Source organism: Taeniopygia guttata, chromosome 32 (genome assembly GCF_048771995.1).
Source record: "Taeniopygia guttata chromosome 32, bTaeGut7.mat, whole genome shotgun sequence".
Classification (NCBI taxonomy): Eukaryota; Metazoa; Chordata; class Aves; order Passeriformes; family Estrildidae; genus Taeniopygia; species Taeniopygia guttata.
Genome location: NC_133057.1, coordinates 4,870,368 through 4,893,340, shown reverse-complemented (window position 1 = coordinate 4,893,340; position 22,973 = coordinate 4,870,368). Strand labels below are relative to the sequence as shown.

The following is a 22,973-nucleotide window of genomic DNA, read 5'->3' as shown; positions in this document are numbered from 1 at the left end:
GCACTTTGTGGGGGACACCCTGGATGGGCAGACCTAGGCCAGGGACCGGGACAGACAACTGCAATTCCTGGAGAACAGATGGGGTCAGATAGACATGTTCTGCTGGAACAACTACTAGAACATGGCCATGTCTCCTGGCTTGGATGGTCCCAGAACACCTAATTCCTTCCTGAAACTTCCTGTGAACCCCAAATTCACACTCAAATCCTAGTAAAATGATTCAGCTTTAGCTCTCTTTGCTTACTTTCTTTATTTTAACTCCAATTCCAGGTGTTTTGATGGGATAAACATGGAAATTATTCAGGTAGGAAAAGATCTCCAAGATCATCCATTGTTGCTTGATGCCATCAGCAGAAAAAATGACAGAGCAGGTGAGACTTTTTGGGCTGTAAAGTCAAAGAAACTGCTCTTCTCAACTAATTTCCAATGTTGATCAGAGTCCTGAGGGATATTCCTGCTGAGTTCACCAGTTGTCTATGGGGATCCAGGATGATGTGGAGACCACCTTGCAGGTGTCTTCTCAGCAGAGATCACTGGGAATGTGGGTCACCAGGGCTCTGACCAATGTGGGTCCTCCCATGGAGGATGGAGTTGGAGCAGGGTACAAAGCTCTTCCTGCAGTCAGGACACTCACAAGGCTTCCTTTAGCCGTGCCTCCATTGGTGTTGGATCAAGGTAGAGCTCTGGCTAAAGCTCTTCCCACACTTGGAACACTTGTAGGGTCTCTCCCCAGTGTGGTTCATTTGGTGGATGATCAGTTGGCACCTTCAGCTGAAACTCTTCCCATATTCCCCACACTCATAGGGCTGTTCTCCAGTATGGATCCTCTGGTGGCTGATCAAGTAGGATCTGCAGCTGAAGCTCATCCCACATTCCCCACACTTGTAGGGCCTCTCCCCAGTGTGGATGCGCCGGTGGGAGACAAGGGAGGAGCTGTACTTGAAGCCCTTCCCACAGTCGGGGCAGCGGAAGGGCCTCTCATCCGTGTGAATCCGCTCATGCAGGAGGAGACTGGAGCTCGTGTAAAATCTCTTCTGACACTCGGGACACTCATAGGGCCTCTCCCCGGTGTGGATGCGTTGGTGCCTGATGAGTTCTGAGCTGCAGCTGAAGCCCTTCCCACACTCCCCACACTCGTAAGCCCATTCCCCAGTGTGGATCATCTGGTGGCGGATCAGTTTGGAGCTTTGCCTGAAGCTCTTCCCACACTCCAAGCACTTGTAGGGCTTCTCCCCATCGTGAACCTGCTCAGGGGCCACCCGCTGTGAGCTCTGGCTGAAGCTCTGTCCACCTTCCTCGCACAGGGTGAGTCTTTCCTCCTCAGAGCACCCTGGGCTGGGTTTGCCGCCCCTCCTCCTGTGGGATCTCTGGGGCTTTTCCTCCCCATTGGATTCCTGCGCCATGGAGTTGCTCAAAATGGCCTCTTCCACAAGGCTCTGCTGAGGGCATTTGTCCTCCCTGGTCTCCATCATCAGCTCCTTGTCTGCAGGAGGAAGGACAAGGAGAGGATGGAATTTGTCTCCCTGCCAGAGGGGAGGGGAAGGAGATTCCCCCCAGTGCGTCCCAGGCAGGATGGTGTCGTCAGGGGGGTTGTCCTGCCGGGGACTATGCTGGGCTGGGAGATGGAGCAGGAGAGAGAGGGAAAGGGGCACTGACTTCCTCCTCCCCTGCCTGGGTGTCCTGGGGCATCTTACTCTTCCTTGCAGCCACTTTCTCCATGCAGCCAAGGGTTGGGAATGGGAAATCCTGGTTGGGGAAAAACAAGGGATGAGCATGTTGAGAATGAAGGTCCCTCTACCCAAGTCCTTCTGGGCTCCATGAAAATCTTGCGAGGCCTTCCAGCCTCTAATGGAGTTAAAAATTAAGAGCTTGTGGCGCAGTTTGAAATTGTATTAAGGGGCGATGGGAAGCACTGGGCTGTCTGGGTGTGAAATAGTATAGGTTTATAGTGTAAGGTTTAGGCCACCTTAAGACAAAGATAAACAATGTTAGCTTGCCAATCAGAGTGCCTTTGAAAACTGTAAACTATGTAGAAGTGTATAAAAACTGCCATCTTCTCTCGAATAAATGGAGAACATTGCATTAATCATATTGGCTGGATGTGCGTTCTGTCTGGCCAGCTTTCCCTTTTTATGAGGTCCCTGGCTTTTGGTATGTATTAATTTCTCTTTTTAAGGTTGGCACTGATAAGTTGCATTAAGACATTTTTGCACACAGTTTTGCCCAGGGGCTTGCAAGCAGGCCACCTGCCAGAGCTGAGACTGGCAGCGGGAGAAACCCCCTGAGCTGATAGCGCAACCTGGGGAAGGAGGAAATCGCGATTTCAGTGTGGTGTGTCCCAATTTCAGTGTGGTGTGTCTGTTACAGCCGGATGTGCATGCTTGTGTATGTGTGTGTGTGCCTGTGTGAATAAACCAGTGGAGCGCTTTCCAACACTGCTGGAAAGCGTGAGCGGTGTGGAGTTGCTGGGAGCAGCACGGTGTTGCTAAGAGCGGCGCGGCAGTGCTGGAAAGCCCAAGTGGCACGGCGAGAGCTGGCATATCTGCTCTGGCGAGCGGAGAGAATGTGGCGCAGGGCTTAAGCTGAGACTTGCAAAGGTGCTCTAAGTGCAGCCTGCCAATAGCACGGCAGGCACACGGGCACAAGCCGTGGTTTGTGGAGTTGCTTGAAGTGCAGCCTGCTGAAAGTGCAGCAGGCACACAGACACAAGGTGTGGTTTGTGAAGTTGCTTTGGATGCTGTTAGCTGATGGTGCAGCTAGTAAGGGCGTGGTACAAGTCAAGACTTCCAAGCATCACTTACAAGTATCGCTGGTAAGTAAGGGGCAAGATCTAGCTAAAGGTAACCAGCAAGCTTGACTGGGCTAAGAGTTAAGTGTTTGTTGGGCGATAAAACTGCCCTTCAGTGTTACAAGCTGTCACTGAGAGATCCTTTGCATTACAGGGTTTGCTGATAGGTTTTGTTACAAGTGAGAGGCCATCTGCCCACAGTGGCTGCAGAACTTCAAGCCTGGGCCAAGAGAGCCCAGCCTTCAAGACAGGCTCTACACAGGTGGTTTCAGCTTGAACCACGCTTCATCCATCAGGGGACTGGGGAGTCATAGAATGGGAAGATGGAGGGAGAGACAGAGTGTTCTTAGGAGGAATGTACCAAAGTTCAACAAGTTACTATCTAGCCTTTGACTGGCAACAACCACCAGTTGAACGGATGCTGAGAAACCCCTTGAGGTGGGGTCTAGAGGGGGTAATCCCCTGTTTTGTGTGCGGATTGACAGCCTTTTGCTGGAAGCCAGACTGGCACATAGCTTGGGTTCTCCAATGCTTGAAGTGTCAGAGGAGGTGGTTTTGTATTTCATATAGGCAGAGATCCACATGTCATGCGTGTACCCCTGAATTACAAATATACTATAACCCAGGGGTTGAACAAGCAAGGTATGAAATAGTGAATTTAATCTGTGAGAAAAGCCACCTAGTCCCTGAAACCTGTGACGTGTTTGAAGATGATTGGGAAAGAATAAGAGTGGCACAGCCTTAGTATTAAAATGAAGACCTAAGGAAATTTTTCCCCTTTCTTTCCTCCCCAGTGGTTTGGATTGAACCCTTAGGAGTTTGTAAATTTATGTGGCACTGGGCAAACAATAAATTAACAACAATTGATGGTTAATTAATTAATACAATAATATTCTAATGTCAAAAGTATTATGGATTATTAATTTGGCTATTAATATTTTATTTTTGTTATTTGAATAACTATATTTTTATTAATATTTTAATTTTAATAACTAAAAAATAAAAAGGGGTCCTTTATCCCTTTTATCTGTGACTTATATTTGAACATTCAGAACTGAATAAGTTAAGTTTGCTCTCAAAGACATAATGGGAGCAAAACAGAGTAAGGAAGTACCCAAGGCCAGCCCACGAGGATGTGTCTTAGCACACTGGAAAGAAATAGCAGGCAAAGGGGACATAGAAAATAAAAAAGTTTAATCGAATATTGCTCCCATTGGTGGCCACTCTATCGCCTAGAGGAGGGGGCCAGATGGCCTCTTACAGGTACATTAGAATATAATACCCTGTTACAGCTAATGTTATTTCTACAAAGGGAAAGGAAATGGGAAGAGGTTTCCTATTGTGATATGTTCTTCTCCCTCCAAAATAACCCTGACTGGCAAAGGGACTGAGGCATCAGGGCCCCTCTCTGACCCCCTCGTTCTGGCTCTTGAGAAAGAAAACAGAAGCAAAATGGGAGAACTTAAATGGTGCTGCTCGGCCTGTAGCATAAGACAGAAGTGCACCAGAACAGATAAAGTGTCTTGCACAGCACTAGAAGAACAAGAACAAGATCTAGGCAACCTATTTAGCATTCACTTGGGAGGGCAGGGGGGGAGGGGTGGAGACTTGGGAGGGACATCAGTACCACCTACACTGCTTCCTATTCCACCTATCCCACCTACACCACCTATTCCACCTGCACCCCCCATTCCATCTATTCCACCTATTCCTACTATCCCTCCTACTACTTGTACTCCTCCTATCCCTCCTACTACTTCTGCTCCTCCTAATTTACAGAAGATATCTGCTCCAACCCTCCAAGCAGCCCAATTGCACCCCAATCCAGAGGACAAATATTACAGGCCTCTCTATGGGAAACACTAATACCAGGAGGGGAAAAGATATTAGTGAAGGTGCCCTTCTCCACCCTTGATTTGGAAGCATGGGAAAGGGTTGTGGGAGATTACCGAAATGACCCAGTAAACACTGCTAAACGTCTATGATACATTATGAAGTAGCACAATCCAGACTGGAGTGATATCCCGCTGTTATTAGACGCATTCACTGAAACAGAAAAACAGTTGGTTTTTAAAACAGCAAGAGATCTGGTAGCAAACCACTTTAGACAACAAGAAGTGGATCTATGGGAACACTTTCCACTTCAGGACCCAGGCTGGAACCCAAACCCAGACGAAATACAGAGGCTAAAGAAATATCAGGACTGGATTATACTGGGAGTGGAAAGAGCAATGCCTAAAACTATAAACTGGTCAGCTTTATATGCTATTAAACAGGGACCCTCAGAATCCCCCACAGAGTTCCTAGACTGCCTGAGAAATGCAATGTGACGCTATACACCACTAGACCCTGCATCTGAAGTGGGGATACAGCAGCTAATTAATCTATTTTTGGGGCAGTCCGTGGGGGACATGAGGTGCAAACTCCAAAAAATCCAAGAAGAAGATGCATGGAATTTAGAAACTTAACTGGGGGAAGCTTGGACGGTCTTTAGCAACAGGGAAGAGGGGCATAAACGAGGGATTAAAAACTTAATAGCAATGGTGCAGGAGGAGCGGAGAGAAAAACATGAGAGCAGGCAGGGGCCATCCAAGCAAGGCCCTCCTTGATTAGGCAGAAATCAATGTGCCAACTGTAAGAGACAGGGCCAGAACCGAAACAGAATGGTCAAGGGAATCATAGGAGAGGGGTGGTTGCCCATGTGCAGGAGGATTAGGGGGGACCAGAAGAGACTACCCCAGCAATCCCTCTGGTTGTATATCTGAAGCTGGGGACAATGGAGAAAGAAATAAAATTCCTAGTCAATATTGGGGCAATGTACTCGGTTCTAAATACAGCCTTGATGCTCATAGGGGATGATTATGCTATAGTTACAGGCTATACTGGCCAAACTGAAAAGGCATTTTTCTTTAGTCCATTAAAATATAAACTGGGAAAACAGTAGGGGATCCACGATTCTATATATGCCCAATTCCCCTGAGCCACTTTTGGGCAGAGATTTGCTGAGACAATTACAGGCAACTATTACATTTAACAATGGGGAGATGACTCTGGAGGTAAATGATCAATAGTCTGTAGAAGTATTGAGTTTGATACTAAACACTAGCGAAGTCATGAGAGAAACTGAGATTGATGAAGAGATAATTAATCAGGTATTCCCTGGGGTATGGGCCTCTGATGTACCAGGGAGAGCAAGAAACACTCCCTCTAAACAGATCAGACTAAAAGAGGGAAAGCAACCTGTCAGGGTTAAACAGTAGCCCTTGAGGAAGTAGGATAAGGAAGGGATTAGCCCAATAGCTGAGAACTTTTGGCATCTACGATTATTAAAAGAATGTCAATCTGATTTTAGCACTCCTATCCTACCAGTTCGCAAACCTGATGGGTCATACTGGTTAGTACAAGATCTGCAAGATGTGAACAAGGTAACTGAGGATCTGTATCCTGTGGTGGCCAATCCCTACACATTATTAACTTGCTTAACATCCAAACTAACTTGGTTTACCATTTTAGATTTAAAAGACGCCTTCTTTTGCCTTCCTATCCACTAAGCCAGCAGGAAAATTTTTGCATTTGAATGGGAAAGTCCTAAAAGCGGGCAAAGAACTCAATTTACATGGACCAGACTCCCACAAGGATTCAAAAAGTCCCCTACTTTGTTTGGAGAACAACTTGCAAAGGAATTAGAGACCTGGGAAGCTCCTCCAGAGGCAGGGAAGTTGCTACAGTAAGTAGATGACGTCCTGATAGACATGTGGACAAGGGAAGCATGCGTGCCCTGTATGGTAAGCCTCTTGAACTTTTTGGGACTCCAAGGGTAGCAGGTATCAAAGAAAAAGGCCCAAGTAGTAAAACAGAAAGTAACTTATCTGGGTTATGAAGTCAGTGCTGGACAAAGTACCCTAGGCCAAAGGCAGAAGGAGGCAATATGCCAGACCCAAAAACCTCAGACTGTAAAGGAACTATGAACTTTCCTGGGGATGACAGGGTGGTGCAGGTTATGGATCTATAACTACAGACGATTTGTTAATCCCTTATATGAACTGATTGCAACTGAAAGCAGAGACATCCAGTGGACAAAGGAACCTATGCAGGCTTTCAACCAACTGAAAAAAGCCCTCATGTCAGCTCCAGCTCTGGGATTTCCAGACGTGAGTAAGCTTTTCCTTTTGCTCTCCCATGAGAAGCAAGGAATTGCCTTGGGAATATTAGCACAGGACCTCGGCCCGTACCAGACAGCAGTGGCTTACTTCTCTCAGCAATTGGATGCAGCAGCTGAAGGGTGGCCTGGATGCCTCAGAGCTGTTACAGCAGTTGTACTGAACATCCAAGAGGCACGTAAATTCACCCTGGACCAGAAAATGACTGGGCTAGTGTCTCACACGGTGTCTGCAGTACTAGAGGTGAAAGGCAGGCATTGGCTTTCCCCACAACGGTTCCTGAGATACCAAGCTATCATGGTGGAGCAAGATGATGTAGAGATAGTGGTGACTAACATTGTCAATCCAGCTTCCTTCCTCAGTGGAAACCAGGGAGAACCAGTAGAACATGACTGCCTGGAGACCATCGAGGCCACCTATTCCAGTTGCCCTGACCTGAAGGACACCCCTCTCGAGAATGCAGAAGTCTGGTTCACTGAGGGAAGCAGTAACATCATCAGTGGAAAACGGCACACCGGATACGCAATTACTACCTGCAAGAAGGTAACAGAATCTGGGCCCCTGCCAACGAATACCTCTGCACAAAATTCCGAGGTAGTTGCTCTAACCCGGGCCTTGGAATTGGCAAGAGGGAAAGAAATAAACATATATACAGACTCAAAGTATGCATTTAGAGTAGTGCATGCTCACAGAGCCACTTGGAAAGAGAGAGGACTGCTGAACTCTCAAGGGCAAAATATTAAACATGCATCAGAAATACTGTGACTTTGGAAAGCAGTCAAGTTGCCAGAGAAAGTAGCAATCATGTACATTAAGGACCATCAGACGATAAACTCATAATTGGAAGAAGGGAATGAGCTGGCAGATAGGGAAGCAAAAGAAACAGCAAAAATTGAGGTAATAACTGAGGCGGCCCTGGTTCCAGACAGGCAAATTTCCCTCGAAGGTAAGCCAAAATACATAAATTAGACAAAAAAATGATCTATGAGCAAAAAAGAGACTATGACCAAGAGGGATGGGCCACAACAGATGGAAAATTAGTTATACCCTCCTATTTATTATGGTCCCTAATTTATTGGGGTATTGATGCCCTATATAAATATCTAAACGAAAGGATCACAGCAAGGCATGTACGGGCAACTATCACACAAGTGACTCAACAATGTGATCTTTGCCTCCAGACCAACCTCAAAAATATTCCCAAACCAAAACTTGGCCAGACTGGGATGGGTCATGGGCTGGGGCAGCAATGGCAAATCAATTTCACGGAACTGCCAAGAAAAGGGCGGTATAAGTTTATACTAGTGCTAACAGATACCTTTTCAGGATAGCCATAAGCATTCCCCACCAGGACTTCTAAAGCTCGGGAAGTAACTAAGGTATTGGTACAGGAAATCATACCACGCTTTGGAGTCCCAGCCACAATCTCCTCAGATAGGGGATCACATTTTATTGCAAAATTGGTGTAACAGGTTAGCTAATACTTGGGCATAGACTGGGAACTTCACACCCCATATAACCCACAATCAAGTGTCAGGTAGAGAAAATGAATCATTTAATCAAACAAGTTGTATGACTGGGACAAGAGGCTAATTTATCATGGCCTCAATCCCTCCCGTTAGCATTGCTGTGGACTCAAACCAAACCCAGGACTAAAGAAAAGCTGAGTCCCTTCCAATTGCTTTATGGGAGACCATATGGGGTGCAGAAGGGAATGTCCACACAAGACGTGTCACTAACCTCCTATATGATCGCTCTAAATAAACAACTTAGAGCAACTGAAAAATACGTGGCCGGAACCTGGGGCACAGGGCTCGATGTATGTACATGACATACAACCTGGAGACCATGTATGTGTTAAGTCTCTTACAGAGAAAGCCCTGGAACCACAATGGGAGGGACCATACCAAGTGCTCCTTACCACTTTCACTGCAATCAAAATTATAGAACAAAACACTCGGATCCTACACAGCCATGTTAAGAAAACTCCAGAAGCCACTTGGAGAATAACACCAGGTGATAGTGAACTGAAACTGAAATTTACCCAGACAAAATGAATGTATCATGGTGGGTGGGGATTTTTGCTGAAGTGTTGTTTACAACCATAGTTGTAACCCAAAAATTAGAAAGTAGTCCTAGCCAGAGCAACGCTGAATGGCCCTGGTCCCAAGCCTTTACTCAATACACCAAATCCATGGGGAAATCTTTAAAAGGTTCAAATCTAACAACTCTGGACATGCGCAGTGACCAAATATATAAAAAGCAGGAGTGGCATAAACAGAGGTTGTGGTCACTTCAAGGGACCATAGGGGAGGTAATTAAGATAGGATGTCAAATGATTAATGGGACTACTCATAGTAAAGCAACCCAAATCAGTGTGAATAAGTGCTGAAGATTTGCAATCGTCCAAATGAACTAGACTGTTGTCACAACTTCACATTAAGATAAGCTGTCAATGTGGTTTGCCTCTGGGCCCGCTACACTATTGGATTGTCTTTCAAATTTATGATAAGCACTATAGCCAAGCCTGTTACAACCCAACCCAGCACTCAAACACAAACCCAAAATATGCCATTTAAGCCTGAACCTCAGGTTTATGAAATTGGCCTGTATGTTATAAGGAATACGGGTAAACAAAAATGCAGAATGGTCCCTTAAACGTGTCGAACTGTTAATGCAAACTAATATCTCGATGGTTCAACCAGCTTGCTCCCCCTTCCTAAGGTCATCCTTTGAGTGATGGACAAAATAGCTGCAAAAACAAGTACACTTCAGGGACAGAATGTGAAAGGATCTAACTGGGATGTTAGGGACCTGGTTAGGGGTTTTGAATGGGATTGACACTGAAATATTAATGAACAAATTAGCTGTAGCAACTAGCGATCTGATAAAATTGAAACAGCCTTTACAATCATCTCTATTGGCATTGGGAACCAGTCAGTGGCAAGTCTCAAAGGTGTTGCCAAGATGGAGAGAAACTGAAGATCAAGACCATATCTTACTAGTAAATGCATTAAAGGGGGCACAGGATAACATATCTTTAGCCCTTAGCTGTATACAAACACAATTATGGATACAGTCAACAGCTGCTCTAATCATAAGAGAAGGGAGCGAGGGGGTGTTTCCAACTGAAGTACGAAAGGTTGTCTGGGACAGTGCTACAGACTTGGAGAGAAACTTCCAATCTTGGTGGACCATGGTAAATTCTACATATAATCCCACCACTAACACGGCTACTGCCTTTGTGCTCACTATATGTAATGCTACAGTTCACCCCATTGAATGCCACACTATTCACCCCATTGTTGCCTTAGGGTTGAGTCATGAAAAATTGGTATTATACCCCTCAGAACACAGGGTATGGGCTTGGAAAATCCAAGGGAAATGGCAAACTGTTAACTTAGATCCTTGCATTGCTCAGGAACAACAAGGATTCATCTGTGAGAATAATCTGGTTAGTGCTCAAGACATATGCCTTGACACTGACCAAGGCATTTGCCACTTTGAGATCCACCCAGAAACCAACCAACAAACTGCACTAGTGTATATAGGTAATAACTGTGTATGTTTAAGGACTGAATGCGATGTCATAGAAATTGATTGGAACAAAGTCCCCATAGCTCTTAAGAGCCATTCAAATTTTTGTATTTGCAACTTTATTAAGGTTACCGGGTGTGACTTTGTGTATTCAGCACCAGTCGTATCCTACCAGTTAATCAAATCAAACTACACAACATACAATGAATTACCACCCAACACCCATTGGAATGAATTTAACCCAAGATGAAACATCAAGATCTAATCAAAATTGTAGAAGAGATTCAAAAGAATGGGCAGAGAGCTCTCTAACTGCATACACAAAATAAACAGAATCCTGCAAAGAGTAAAACAAGATAACTGGTGGGATGCACTATTTGGATGTTTGCCAACAGCAACTGGGATCATGAACACCTTATGTCACCCCATTATAGTTTTATTGATTTTAGTTACCATACGTATAATGATGTCTGTTTTAACACTCGTGTGGAATGTTAAAACACGTGGCTATTTTGACTTCACTCTCAAGGACTCATGGAATCCTGCTAAAAGAGAACCGTCATAATGGTAAGTCAGAATTTAGATCAAAACCCCTATAGTAAAAGAATGTACTATATTTTTAAGAAAAGGGGGGACTGAAACTCAGGTTTTTTGAGTTCACTTAAGTTAACAAAATGAATTAAGCATTTATATTCTAGCTTGTACAGTTATGTGTTGAATTTTAACCTTTTACTTAAGAAACCTCTGCCAAGGTACAAAAGGGCATAAGAAAATGCAAATTTCTGAAGCTTCCTACATAAAGAACAATACCAGAAAGGACCGAAGATACAAAGAACTCAGATAAAGAGGCTCCTCTGTCCCTAAGCATGCCGAGACTGACAGACAGTACTCAGATAAGCACCAAAAATGCATGCACAAAGGAGAGAAATTCAAAAGTTCAACCATGATGAAGACCACGATCTTCAGCCTCAAGAGACAACCAGAGACCCCTCCAGGACCACCTCGTGGTCCTGGCAAACCACAACTGCCTAGAAGGGTGTGCACCTATTTAGCATGTGAGGCAAGGACAGGCAGGGACAGGGGTTGAATATGCATAGAAAAGTCGTGTAAGGTACTGCATATGGAAAACCTTTGTGAATAAAGGTGTGGGTCAGACTGAGGCTCAGGGCACAAGTCTTGGAGAGTATCTCACTTGTGTCAGGTGCTGACAATACATACCTGTGATAAGTAAGATAGAGGATGTTTGTTCATCAGGAAGCGAAACTCAAGGGGGTTGGTTGTGGAGTGGAGAGAATGTCAGAGACTTACCATTGTATGTAATTACCATATATGGGAAGGAAATTTTTACAGGATAAGCAAGACTTGGAAACAATGCAAAGCAGACCCTACGACCTGCTTGCGAAACCGGCCAAAGATAGGAGAGAACCATTCCGAAGGAAGAAGGAGGGTTATAAGAAGGGAGACGGAATAGAGGAAGTGTGTGAGCCAGTGGTGGAGTGCGGACTCCCCGGCTACACCCAGCGCTGTTTGCTTGCTATCGCTTGCTGTAATCAATAAATTTTAATTGGCTGAAACTTCAAGGCTGAACAAAATTATTCGCCTAACCTATGACAAATTTGGTGCCGTGACTCGGATCAGGATAACCCGGGGGACGAGCCCCTGTTGGGGAGGCGTCCTTGCCGACATTTGCGGCAAGCCCCATTTGGAAAAATCCCCCGGGCTCCTGACCGACGAACCTAAATTCGATAGCAAGCAAAGAACTGCCGGCAACCCCTTAATCTTTGTGCATGAAGTCCCGGGCGAAGACACCAGACAGTGTAAGTACTCTCCAGCAGGTTTCTGTAAAAGCCTGCTGGCGTGGCTCTACTCCAGGGAGGGAGTGGGGACCGCTCGGTTGGGGTTGGGTATCCCGGAGTGAGTGGGACGTCCATTTGGACGAGGCAAGTGCAGACCTCATAGCAGTGTGTTTCCCATTCCCGGCGATGGGCTGAGCTATGAATTGAGGGAAGCATTGTGTGGTGTGTGTACTCCAGAAGATGGGACAGAGGAAAAGCAAGCCCTCTCGTCCCATGGGTGGGGGAACCCCTGCAAAACTTCCCCAGATCCCTGAGGACAGTCCCTTAGGAGTAATGATAACTAATTGGGATGCCTTCCCCTCTAGAAGAGGGAAGGATAAAGTTAAGATGGTGCACTATTGTATGGAGGTTTGGGGAGGGAAACAAATTAGAGGAGACCATTTATATTGGCCCATATTTGGATCCTTTGAAGATTGGATTTGTCAGGCTTTAAATATATATGTAAACTCTATGGAGCCCTTTAATTTGGAAGACAGCGAATACGCCTCCCTGTGGATACTGGGAGAGACAGGACAAAGCTGTTTGCCCTCACCTCCAGAGATAAGAAAAAGAGGACTAAAAAGGAGGTTGAATTACCCCCATATGTCCCTCCCCCGTACATTTCACCCCCGCCGCCACCACCACCACCTCCTGGCCCGAATTTATACCCTTCTTTACCCCCAAGTCTTACCAGTCCCATGGCACCAGCATCTCCCCAAGACTCAGAAGGGGAAGCACCGGAGGATGAAGAAGCTGAGAATAGGAATCACAGAGTAACGAGAAGCCAGACTAGAAACAAGGCTCAAGAACTAGGAATGTTTGCCCTCAGGGAACATGGGGCAGGCATGATACCAAACCCTCATGCAGGGCAGGCTGGGCAGCCAGCGCAAATCATGGGGATTGGGTATGTGTCCATATCTTTGAATTCAGGAGATGTGAGGGAATTTAAGAAGGAGATGGGGCACTTACTAGAAGATCCCCTGGGGGTGGCGGAAAGATTGGACCAATTTTTAGGGCCAAACATTTACACATGGGAAGAATTGTAGTCTTTTTTGGGAATTTTATTTACAGCAGAGGAAAGGAGAATGATAAGGGAAATGGGGATGAGAATCTGGGATAATGAACATCAACAGGGACCACTGTCAGACACTAAATGGCCCCTACAGAATCCCCAATGGAATAATCAAGATCCGCAGCATAGGCCCCATATGGATGACCTGCAGAACATAATCATACAGGGCATTAAAGAGCCATCCCTAGGGGACAGAATGTGCAAAAAGCCTTTAAGGTACAACAGAAAAAGGAGGAAGATCCCACAGAATGGTTGGAAAGACTGAGAATGGCTTTTTAATTGTATTCTGGGGTAGACCCTGACACCCCAGAGGGGGAGGCATTGTTAAAAATGCAGTTTGTAGTCAACTCATGGGTGGATATACAAAGGAAACTAGAAAAGTTGGATGGGTGGCAAACTAGGGGATTGGAGGAACTCCTACAGGAAGCACAAAAAGTGTACGTTAGGAGGGAGGATGAGAGTTACAAAAAGCAGGCAAGGATTATGGCCGCAGTAGTACACGAGGGACCCAAGCCAACCCCTCAAGGAAGGAGGACTGGGCAGGGAGAGGCTCGAAAGAATGTCCCTCAGGACAGGGAAAGAACTCGCGGAAAGGAAATTACATGTTTCTACTGCGGAAAGAAGGGTCACATGAAGAGGGAATGTCAACAAAGGATAGCGGATGAGAAGCAATTCCAGGAAGACTAGGGGGATCAGGGGCTCTATTTGCTGGGGACAAAAGAGAGATCAGAGCCCCTGGTAAAACTGAAGGTAGGTCCCCAGCAACAAGAATACAACTTCCTTGTGGACTCAGGGGCGGAAAGATCGACCGTCGAAACCCTTCCCCGGGGGTGTAAAATATCAGCAGGAACTGTACAGGTAGTTGGGGCCACAGGGGAACCCTTTGGGGTACCTGTAATTAAAGATACCCTATTGGAGAGCCATTCAAAAGTAGGGGTGGGATCTCTTTTATTAGTTCCCGAGGCAGACTATAATTTATTAGGAAGAGATTTGATGGTTGAATTAGGGATAGGGATAGAAGTTAATTTGGATGGGCTAAAGGTGAAGCTGTGTCCTCTGTGAGTTGAGGATGAAAGGAAAATCAATCCAGAGGTCTGGTATACTCCCAATAGTGTGTGGAAACTTAACATTGAGCCCTTTGAAGTGACCATCAAAAACCCTGAGATACCAATAAGAATAAAGCAGTATCCTATTTCTAAAGAAGGGAGGCAAGGATTAAAGCCAGAGATTGAGAGAGTCCTTGAACACACCCATTTTGCCAGTAAAGAAGCCAAATGGCACTTATCGGTTGGTCCATGATCTACGAGAAATAAATAAAAGAACTGTAGAGAGATTCCCTGTAGTGGCAAACCCACATACTCTCTTAAGCCAGGTGGGCCCTGAGAACCAATGGTATAGTGTTATAGATCTGAAAGATGCATTCTGGGTCTGCCCCCTGAAGGAAAGCTCCCAAGATTACTTTGCCTTCGAATGGGAAGACCCTGAAACCCACCGAAAACAACAGCTAAGGTGGACAGTTCTTCCCCAGGGTTTTACCGGATCTCCTAATTTATTCGGCCAAGCCTTGGAGCAAATACTTTTGGGATACACTTTGGGAGAAGGGACTGTCTTGATACAGTATGTGGATGATTTACTGATTGCAGGGAAAAGGGAGGAGCGAGTAAGGGAAGAGAACATCAGACTCCTCAACTTTTTGGGTGTGAAGGGACTCAAGGTTTCAAAATCTAAACTGCAATTTGTTGAAGAAGAAGTCAAGTATTTGGGACATAGACTAATAAAAGGAACCAAGAAGTTGGATGCAGAGAGAGTGCAGGGAATACTCACCCTGCAGGCCCGTCAAAACAAAAGGCAGATTAGGCAATTATTAGGACTTTTTGGGTACTGCCGGCAATAGATTGAAAATTTTAGCAGAAAGGTTAAGTTTTTATATGAAAAGCTTGTAAAAGAAAGATTATTGAAGTGGACCCCTGAGGAATGCCTAGAGGCCTTAAAGATCGAACTAATAAACACTCTGGTCCTCAGCCTCCCCGATGTAAAAAGACCATTCTATTTATTCATCAACATCGAGGAGGGAACAGCATATGGGGTATTAGCTCAGGAGTGGGCTGGAGGGAAGAAGCCAGTAGCATATCTTTCAAAATTTTTAGACCTGGTTAGCAGAGTCTACCTGCTTACAAATAATTGTAGCTGCAGCACTATTGGTAGGGAAGGCAGGAAAAATCACTTTTGGGGGTGAACTGCGGGTGTTATCCCCCCATAATATCCGAGGGGTTCTGCAACAAAAAGCTGAAAAATGGATAACCGATGCACAATTATTAAAATATGAAGGCATATTGATAGCATCTCCCAAACTAACTATTGAAACCACCAACCTACAAAATCCTGCACAGTTTGTATATGGGAAACCCCTCACCGATCTAACCCATGATTGCCTCCATCATATTGAGGAACAAACCAAAATTAGACCAGATTTGGAGGAAGAGGAACTAGACTCCAGAGCTCAAATATATATAGATGGGTCCTCCCGAGTCATTGAAGGTAAAAGACGATCTGGATATGCAGTGGTAAATGGAGAAACCTTTAAGGAAATAGAGTGTGGTCCTTTAAGCCCAAGTTGGCTGGCACAAGCTTGCGAACTGTATGCCTTGTTAAAAGCACTAGAAACTCCTAAGAGGAAAAACGGGTACCATATATACAGATTCAAACTATGCATATGGAGTGGAACATGCCTTTGGGAAAATATGGGAAGAGAGAGGGTTAAGGCAGGTTTTACAAGTCCTAAGGTATCCGAAGAAAATAGCGGTGGTACATGTCTGCGGGCATCAAACCGGACTTGGGGCCTCTGTTAGGGGAAATAACTTAGCTGATAAGGAATCAAAGCGAGCTGCCCTGTACTCCATAAAAAGTAAATCTGCCATTACACAAAGAGCAGACTGCACCACTCGCAGAAACGATTTAGAGGAAAGCCCATGCTGGGCTTGTTGGAAAACTTTTGGGATTGATGCTATTGAATGGGCCTGTAACAGCCCTGATAAAAGCCACTGTTGGTTCCATGACCCTATTAACCACTTGATGTCATTTACCCTTCAAGAAAAGGAAAAACTAAATCTAATAAGGGTAAAGGAAGAGGAAGGAGGCAAATGGAGGCTGCCTGATGGGAGGGAGGTGCTCCAAAAGGGAACAGCTCTAAGAATTTTACAGACCATCCACAAGACACATTGGGGTACCCAGGCCTTAGTCGATCAGTTTGCTATTAAGTATATGTGTATAGGAATATATAACTTGGCCAAGCAGGTGACGCAGAGTTGTTTAACCTGCCAAAAAGTGAATAAACAACAGCAGAGAGAAGGGGGGAGGGATTTGGCACAGCGACCCTTTTCCCATGTGCAAGCGGATTTTACTGAGCTACCTAAAGTGGGAAGATATAAATATTTGTTAGTATTGGTCAACCACCTAACTCATTATATGGAAGCTTTCCCCACTGCCTGGGACACCTCTAACGCAGTAATGAAGATATTACTAGAGCAAGTTATACCGAGATATAGTATGATAGAAGCCTTGGACTCAGACAGGGGCCCCCACTTTACCTCTAAAATCGCAAAGGATGTATTAACCGCTCTGGGAACACAATGGAAATACCACACTTCATGGCATCCCCAGAGTTCTGGGCGAGTGGAGAGAATGAATGACGAAATTAAGAAACAACTAACAAAATTGATGCTGGAAACAAAGATGTCTTGGGTATAGTGCTTACCATTAGCGTTGCTAAACATTCGCACCCAGCCTCAGACTGATGTAGGCATATCTCCTTTCGAAATGCTCTTTGGGATGCCTTATGACATGGAAGCCCCTGTAGACCATCCTTGTCTAAAGGATTCACAAATTAATTCCTACATAATCCAAATCATGAACAGAAGAAGAGAGCTCAGAGAAAAAGGACTAGTGGTACTAAGGCCCCCTCTAGATTTGACAATCCATAAGATCAAACCGGGAGATAAAGTCCTTATCAAATCCTGGTGAGAGGACTTTCTCACACCTCGCTGGGAGGGTTCCTTTCTCGTTTCGCTCACTACAGAGACTGCAGTCCGAACAGCAGAAAGAGGATGGACCCACACCAGCCGAGTTAAGGGACCAATTGCTACTGCTGCTGACCAGTGGAAAGTAACCAGCCAACCTGGAAACCTGAAGGTCACTCTGAAGAAGAGTTAATGGACTCAAGTTGGGTAATTCAGGTGGATTATAAGGGACAAGAGATAGGATGTACTTATCCCTTAGCTAATGATTACAGAGTAATATGTAAAGAACCTCCATGTGATTGCTACCCTTTTGTATGCTTTGATTGTAAAATTTGCCAAGAACGGTGGTTGGGTCCATTGTCACCGGGGTAGACCTCCTACGGGGATCTGCTCTGAATGCTACAAATTAGAGCGGGAATTAACAAGAACCACACTCGAGTTAGGGGAATTGGGAAATAAATGGGTAAGGTTCGAATCAGAGGAATGGTGGGAAATTTTTAGAAAAGGAATTAATCCTAACCATTATTGCTTTCATTTAAACGAACCTATCCCATTTGTGACTCACTTGGTCGACCGGTGTTGCTGGAAGAGTGTGAAAGGAATACCGTGCACCTCACCCCCGGTCAAGGATAAGAACTAGGCACAGTATGAGACCCGAAAGGGGAAAAGGAGTGAAGGTACCAATCAGTACCACTTCTGCCGAGAAGATGGTAACCCCCGTGGCTCGATGCACCTGAGTTGGCGGGCAAGGCAGAGGGGAAGGAACCGGGCCTCCTCCAATCCCACCTGGAATGTTGTTAAAATGCTCCAGGAATTGCCAACCAGGTATTAAAGAATGTCTAAAAGAAGGCTGCTGGGAGAGCCAAGATGCGCCATGGAATAAATTGGGAACTCAGAAGCCCTATGGGCCAGGAATTAGGACTGGACTCCACCCTTACTAGCAAATTATGTGCACATTAGTTATATGTTGTGTCCGGCCTGTACAAGGGGACTATACACACCAACCATTTAATTGGACTCTGACCAGCATCGATCGAGGGAAGATTGTTAAGTATAATGCCACCACAGGATCTCCCACTTTTCTTGTTTACAGTGAGGATTTGTTCAATTCTATGTGGGGATGGGCAAAGTGTGACTTCCATTCTACCTAGGTGTCCTAATTCCAATTCTGGGAGGGGGTATTGTAATTATCCTGGGGAATATCTGTGCGGATATTGGGGCTGCGAGACCATAGCCACCGCCTGGGCTGTTGCCCATCCAGATAACTTTTTGAGGGTTTCATGGTACCCTGAGAAATGCAGAGCTCCATGATATGGCCTCCAAGGGGAAGTTCTAGACAAGGGGAATTGTAAGTCCCTACAAATACAGGTACTCGACCCCCAGGACCCAGGATGGGTAGTAGGTAGGATTTGGGGAGTAAGATGTTGGGAAGCTGGTTGGGATTGTGGAGGTATGTCCAAATAAGAAGAGAAATCCTACCAAATGACCCTGTACCTATAGGTCCTAACCCAGTAATATCCAGGGAGCTGATAAACATTCAAAATAGCTCAGACACGACTTGGGTGGTGAGCACTCAAACTGTAATACCCCGCTGGAAGACTCTCAATATCATACTCTTTTCAAACTCATAGAAGGAGAATATAACGTTTTGAATAGAACCGGGCCCCAGTTAACAGAACACTATTGGCTTTGCCTTGACATCAGACCCCCTTTTTATGAGGCTATAGGGGTATTAGAAAAAGCCTGGAGAGCAAATGGCACAAACCCCCCTTCCTGTGGGTGGGGAGACAAGCAGGCACCAGGGATCACGCTAGCCTCAGTCACTGGAAGAGGGAGATGTGTAGGAAAAATACCAGCCCACATGAAGTCATTGTGTGGAAACATCACCAAGGTGGGAGAGAATAAAACAGCTGATTGGTTGATCCCCGCAAACAATACAAAGTGGATTTGCTCAAAAGGAGGGCTTACACCATGCATTTCTCTAAAATCATTTAATGCATCTTCTGACTTTTGCATTCAAGTGGTGATAATTCCTAAAATCATTTATCATGCCCTAGAGTACATATATGACCAACAGATTTCACACACACACCTATTAAGAAAAAGAGAACCCTTTACCGCACTTACTGTAGCAACTTTGATGCTGATAGGAGGGGCAGGAGTGAGTACGGGGGTAGACTCCTTGGTGAAGCAATCCAAAGAGTTTCATTCCCTAAGAGTGGCCGTAGACAAAGACCTGGACCAATCGAAAAATCTGTATCAGCCTTGGAGAAGTCAGTAAGATCCTTGTCTGAGGTGGTACTACAGAACAGAAGAGGTCTAGACCTCCTATTCCTGCAGCAAGGAGGACTGTGTGCCGCCCTCAGAGAGGAATGTTGCGTCTACGCAGACCATACTGGGGAAGTTAGGGATACTATGACAAAGTTAAGAGAAGGGATAGAAAGGAGAAGGAAAGAGAGAGAGGCTCAACAAAGCTGGTATGAAACATGGTTCAATCAATCCCCCTGGCTTACTACTCTCCTATCTACCATTGCTGGACCAATTATATTGCTGCTGCTGGGACTGACATTTGGGCCTTACATATTTAACAAAATACTAGAAATAGTAAAGGGACGATTGGAAGCAGCTCACCTTATGCTGACAAGAGCTAAAAACGAAACTCTCCCAGAGGACCCTGAAATTGGAGAGACTTTGATGCTAGCTCACCAGGAGGTAAAGCGGTTTGATGAACAAAATGATAAAAAGAAAAGGGGGGATTGTGATAAGTAAGATAGAGGATGTGTGTTCATCAGGAAGAGAAACTCAAGGGGGTTGGGTTGTGTAAATGTCAGAGACTTACCATTGTATGTAATTACCACATATGGGAAGGAGATTTTTACAGGATAAGCAAGACTTGGAAACAATGCAAAGCAGACCCTACGACCTGCTTGCAAAACCGGCCAAAGATAGGAGAGAACCAGTCCGAAGGAAGAATGAGGATTATAAGAAGGGAGACGGAATAGAGGAAGTGTGTGATCCATTGGTGGAGTGCGGACTCCCCGGCTACACCCAGCGCTGTTTGCTTGCTATCGCTTGCTGTAATCAATAAATTTTAATTGGCTGAAACTTCAAGGCTGAACAAAATTATTCACCTAACCTATGACATACCCACTTCATAACTACCCCAAGTTGTGGAGTCTATTTATTTATTCCAGGTATGGCTTCACCTGAGGTCATCCTGGGAGTACCATTGAAGCAGGAAGCACAGCGTGTGAGCAGCTGGGCTTCTGCTGGGAGCAGTCCCTGGCGGCCCCGGTACCCCCGAACCCCTTTCCCGGCCATGCCGCCCCTCCAGCCCCAGCACCCCCATTGCCGGGTGCCGGCACTGCCAGGGGTCCCCCCCTCTCGGGGTCCCCGCTGGGGCTCCTGGGGCTCTCCTCTCTCTGCGCTCCCGCCCAGGGAAGCCGCGGCTCTCCCGGGGCTCCCCAAAACCAGTGTCCCCCCGCCGGGGCTCTGCCGCCACCACCGCCCACCGGGACCCCCCAAAAACACCTCCCGGGGACCCCCCGATGTCCCCCCGAGGGCAGCTGCGGCTCGGCTTTGCAGCCCTGCCAGCTCCGAACATCCCCCAGAAACCCCAAACCCAGGGAGCCCCGGGATATTTGGGGCGAGCTCCCCCTCCCCGGGCACCTGCAGGATGGGGCCGATGCTCCCGGGGTGCTGCGGGCTCAGGCAGCGCCACAGCCCCGCGATTCCCCGTCCTCTCCTCCGGCTTTTTCCGGCTGCCGCTCCGCCTCTTCCTCCCTCCCTCCTCCTCCTCCCCCGCTCCCGAAGCCGCGCAGCCGCGGGAGCGGCGGGATGGAGCCGGGAGCGGTCGGAACGCAGAGACGGGTGGGGGGAATGCCAGCAGTGACTGGGCTGTACTGGGATCGTACTGGGAGCAGCTCCTGGCTGAGCGAGTTCTACTGGGATCATACTGGGATCATACTGGGAGTGAGGAGGAGCAGCGCGGTGGCTCCAGCGCTGGGGCTGGGAGAGCTCCTGGCGGGCGAGGGGGAAGTGGGACCCCGGCACCGGGACCCTGAACCGCCATTGCCGGAACCGGGACCCCCCTGCTCCCCTTATCTTGCACAGGGACCCCCCTGAATCCCCCATTTCCGGACATCAGGGCCCCCTGCTCCCCTTTTCCTGGCTCCCAGCCTCCAGACTTCCCGTGTGCCTGATCCTGGGATGCCTTGGACCCCTATTCCTGCTTTCCCAGCCCCCAGCCCCTCCTTTGTGCAAAACCAGAGACGCCCTGAACGCTCCCTTCCCGAACATCCCGGGTGTCCCCTTCCTGATTCCCCCTTTTTGGGAAACCCTGGACTCCCCTTTCCTTGGCTCAAGGACCCCTGGAACTCCCTTCTACCTCTCCATGTCTCTGCCCCCCATTTCTGTGACCCTGAGACCCCCCTGCACCCCATTCCTGAGAACCAAGACCCTCTTTTACCCCTTTGCCCGGCACTGAGACCCCCCTTCACCCCTTTTTCCAGCACCAACACAACCTGTTCCTGGCCCCCCGTCTCTCCCATCCCCCAGCCCCACCCTTTTCCCTGATCTGGGACCCCTGGGCCCCCATTCCTGCCTTTCCCAGCTCCCAGCCCCTCCTTTCCTCACACTCAGGAGCCCTGGCAACCCCTTTCCTGGGCACAGGATTCTCTGGACACCCCTTTCCTTGACTCTGAGCCCCTGAACCTCCTTCCCAGGTCTGCCAGCTCTTCATGTCCCCCCTTTCCTTGGCCTGTGGACCTCCCTGGATCCCTAAACTCTCACTCTCAGCCCCCCAGCTCCCCCAAATCTCCATGTCCCCCCAGTTCTCCACTCCCTGCAGTTCCTGGAAGTGGCGCTGTCAGAGCCCAGCCAGAGGGTCCCCCAGTCCTTGATTGTGGGGGACGTGCATGGGAGCCCCTACGAGCGCTGCGGCAGCGAGCAGGGCTGGATGGAGCCGCAGACACCGGGGATGGAGGCAGGAGCTGAGCTGGGATATTGGGACAGCCAGAGCTGGCATATTGGGACAGCCAGAGCCAGGATATTGGGATAGCCAGAGCTGGGATATTGGGACAGCCAGAGCTGGGATATTGGGATAGCCAGGCCCTGCTCAAGGACAGGAACTGGCGTGTGGCCGACAGTGACCTGGAGACGGAGCCAGTACAACCAGAGTGGGGGGAGTGGGTGGAGTCAGGGGCTGGGCTGGGATTTGTGGGAATGGAGGACTCTGAATGGCTGGGATGGTATCTCTGGGGATGGAGGGGATCTGTGGGGCTGGGATGGGAATCCAGGGACTCCAGCTCCAAGAGGCTCCCTGGCGCTGGGACACAACTCTATGGGTCCGTTCTCTCCTCATTCCCAAGTCTCCACACGCTGCAGGTGGTTTCCAGCTGTGACCTGTCCAACGCAGCGTCATGGATCTCACCGGTATGGCTATGAGGGCTGAGATTTCATCTCCTTCCAGCTGGGATCCGGGAGCTTTGCAGTGTCCAACGGTGCAGCCTGGATCACCCAGAGGTGCTGGGAATCCAAAGGGATCATGGTGAAGCAGATGAAGCA

At 47.3% G+C, this 22,973-nt stretch overlaps 1 protein-coding gene across 1 annotated transcript; it reads right to left on the bottom strand.

Moving 5' to 3' along the window:
- Positions 1-231: 231 nt before the first annotated feature.
- Positions 232-21,229, bottom strand: LOC115492350 (uncharacterized). The gene is made up of 2 exons (XM_041712352.2): positions 21,078-21,229; positions 232-1,483 (listed from the first exon to the last, which is right to left on the bottom strand). Exon 2 carries the CDS (start codon positions 1,470-1,472, stop codon positions 768-770), a length of 705 nt encoding a protein of 234 aa, XP_041568286.2. The 5' UTR covers positions 1,473-1,483; positions 21,078-21,229; the 3' UTR covers positions 232-767.
- Positions 21,230-22,973: the final 1,744 nt, after the last annotated feature.

Bases quoted from the DNA above. Each gene is read 5' to 3' on its own strand.
- LOC115492350 (XM_041712352.2), bottom strand. From the start codon at position 1,472: ATGATGGAGACCAGGGAGGACAAATGCCCTCAGCAGAGCCTTGTGGAA.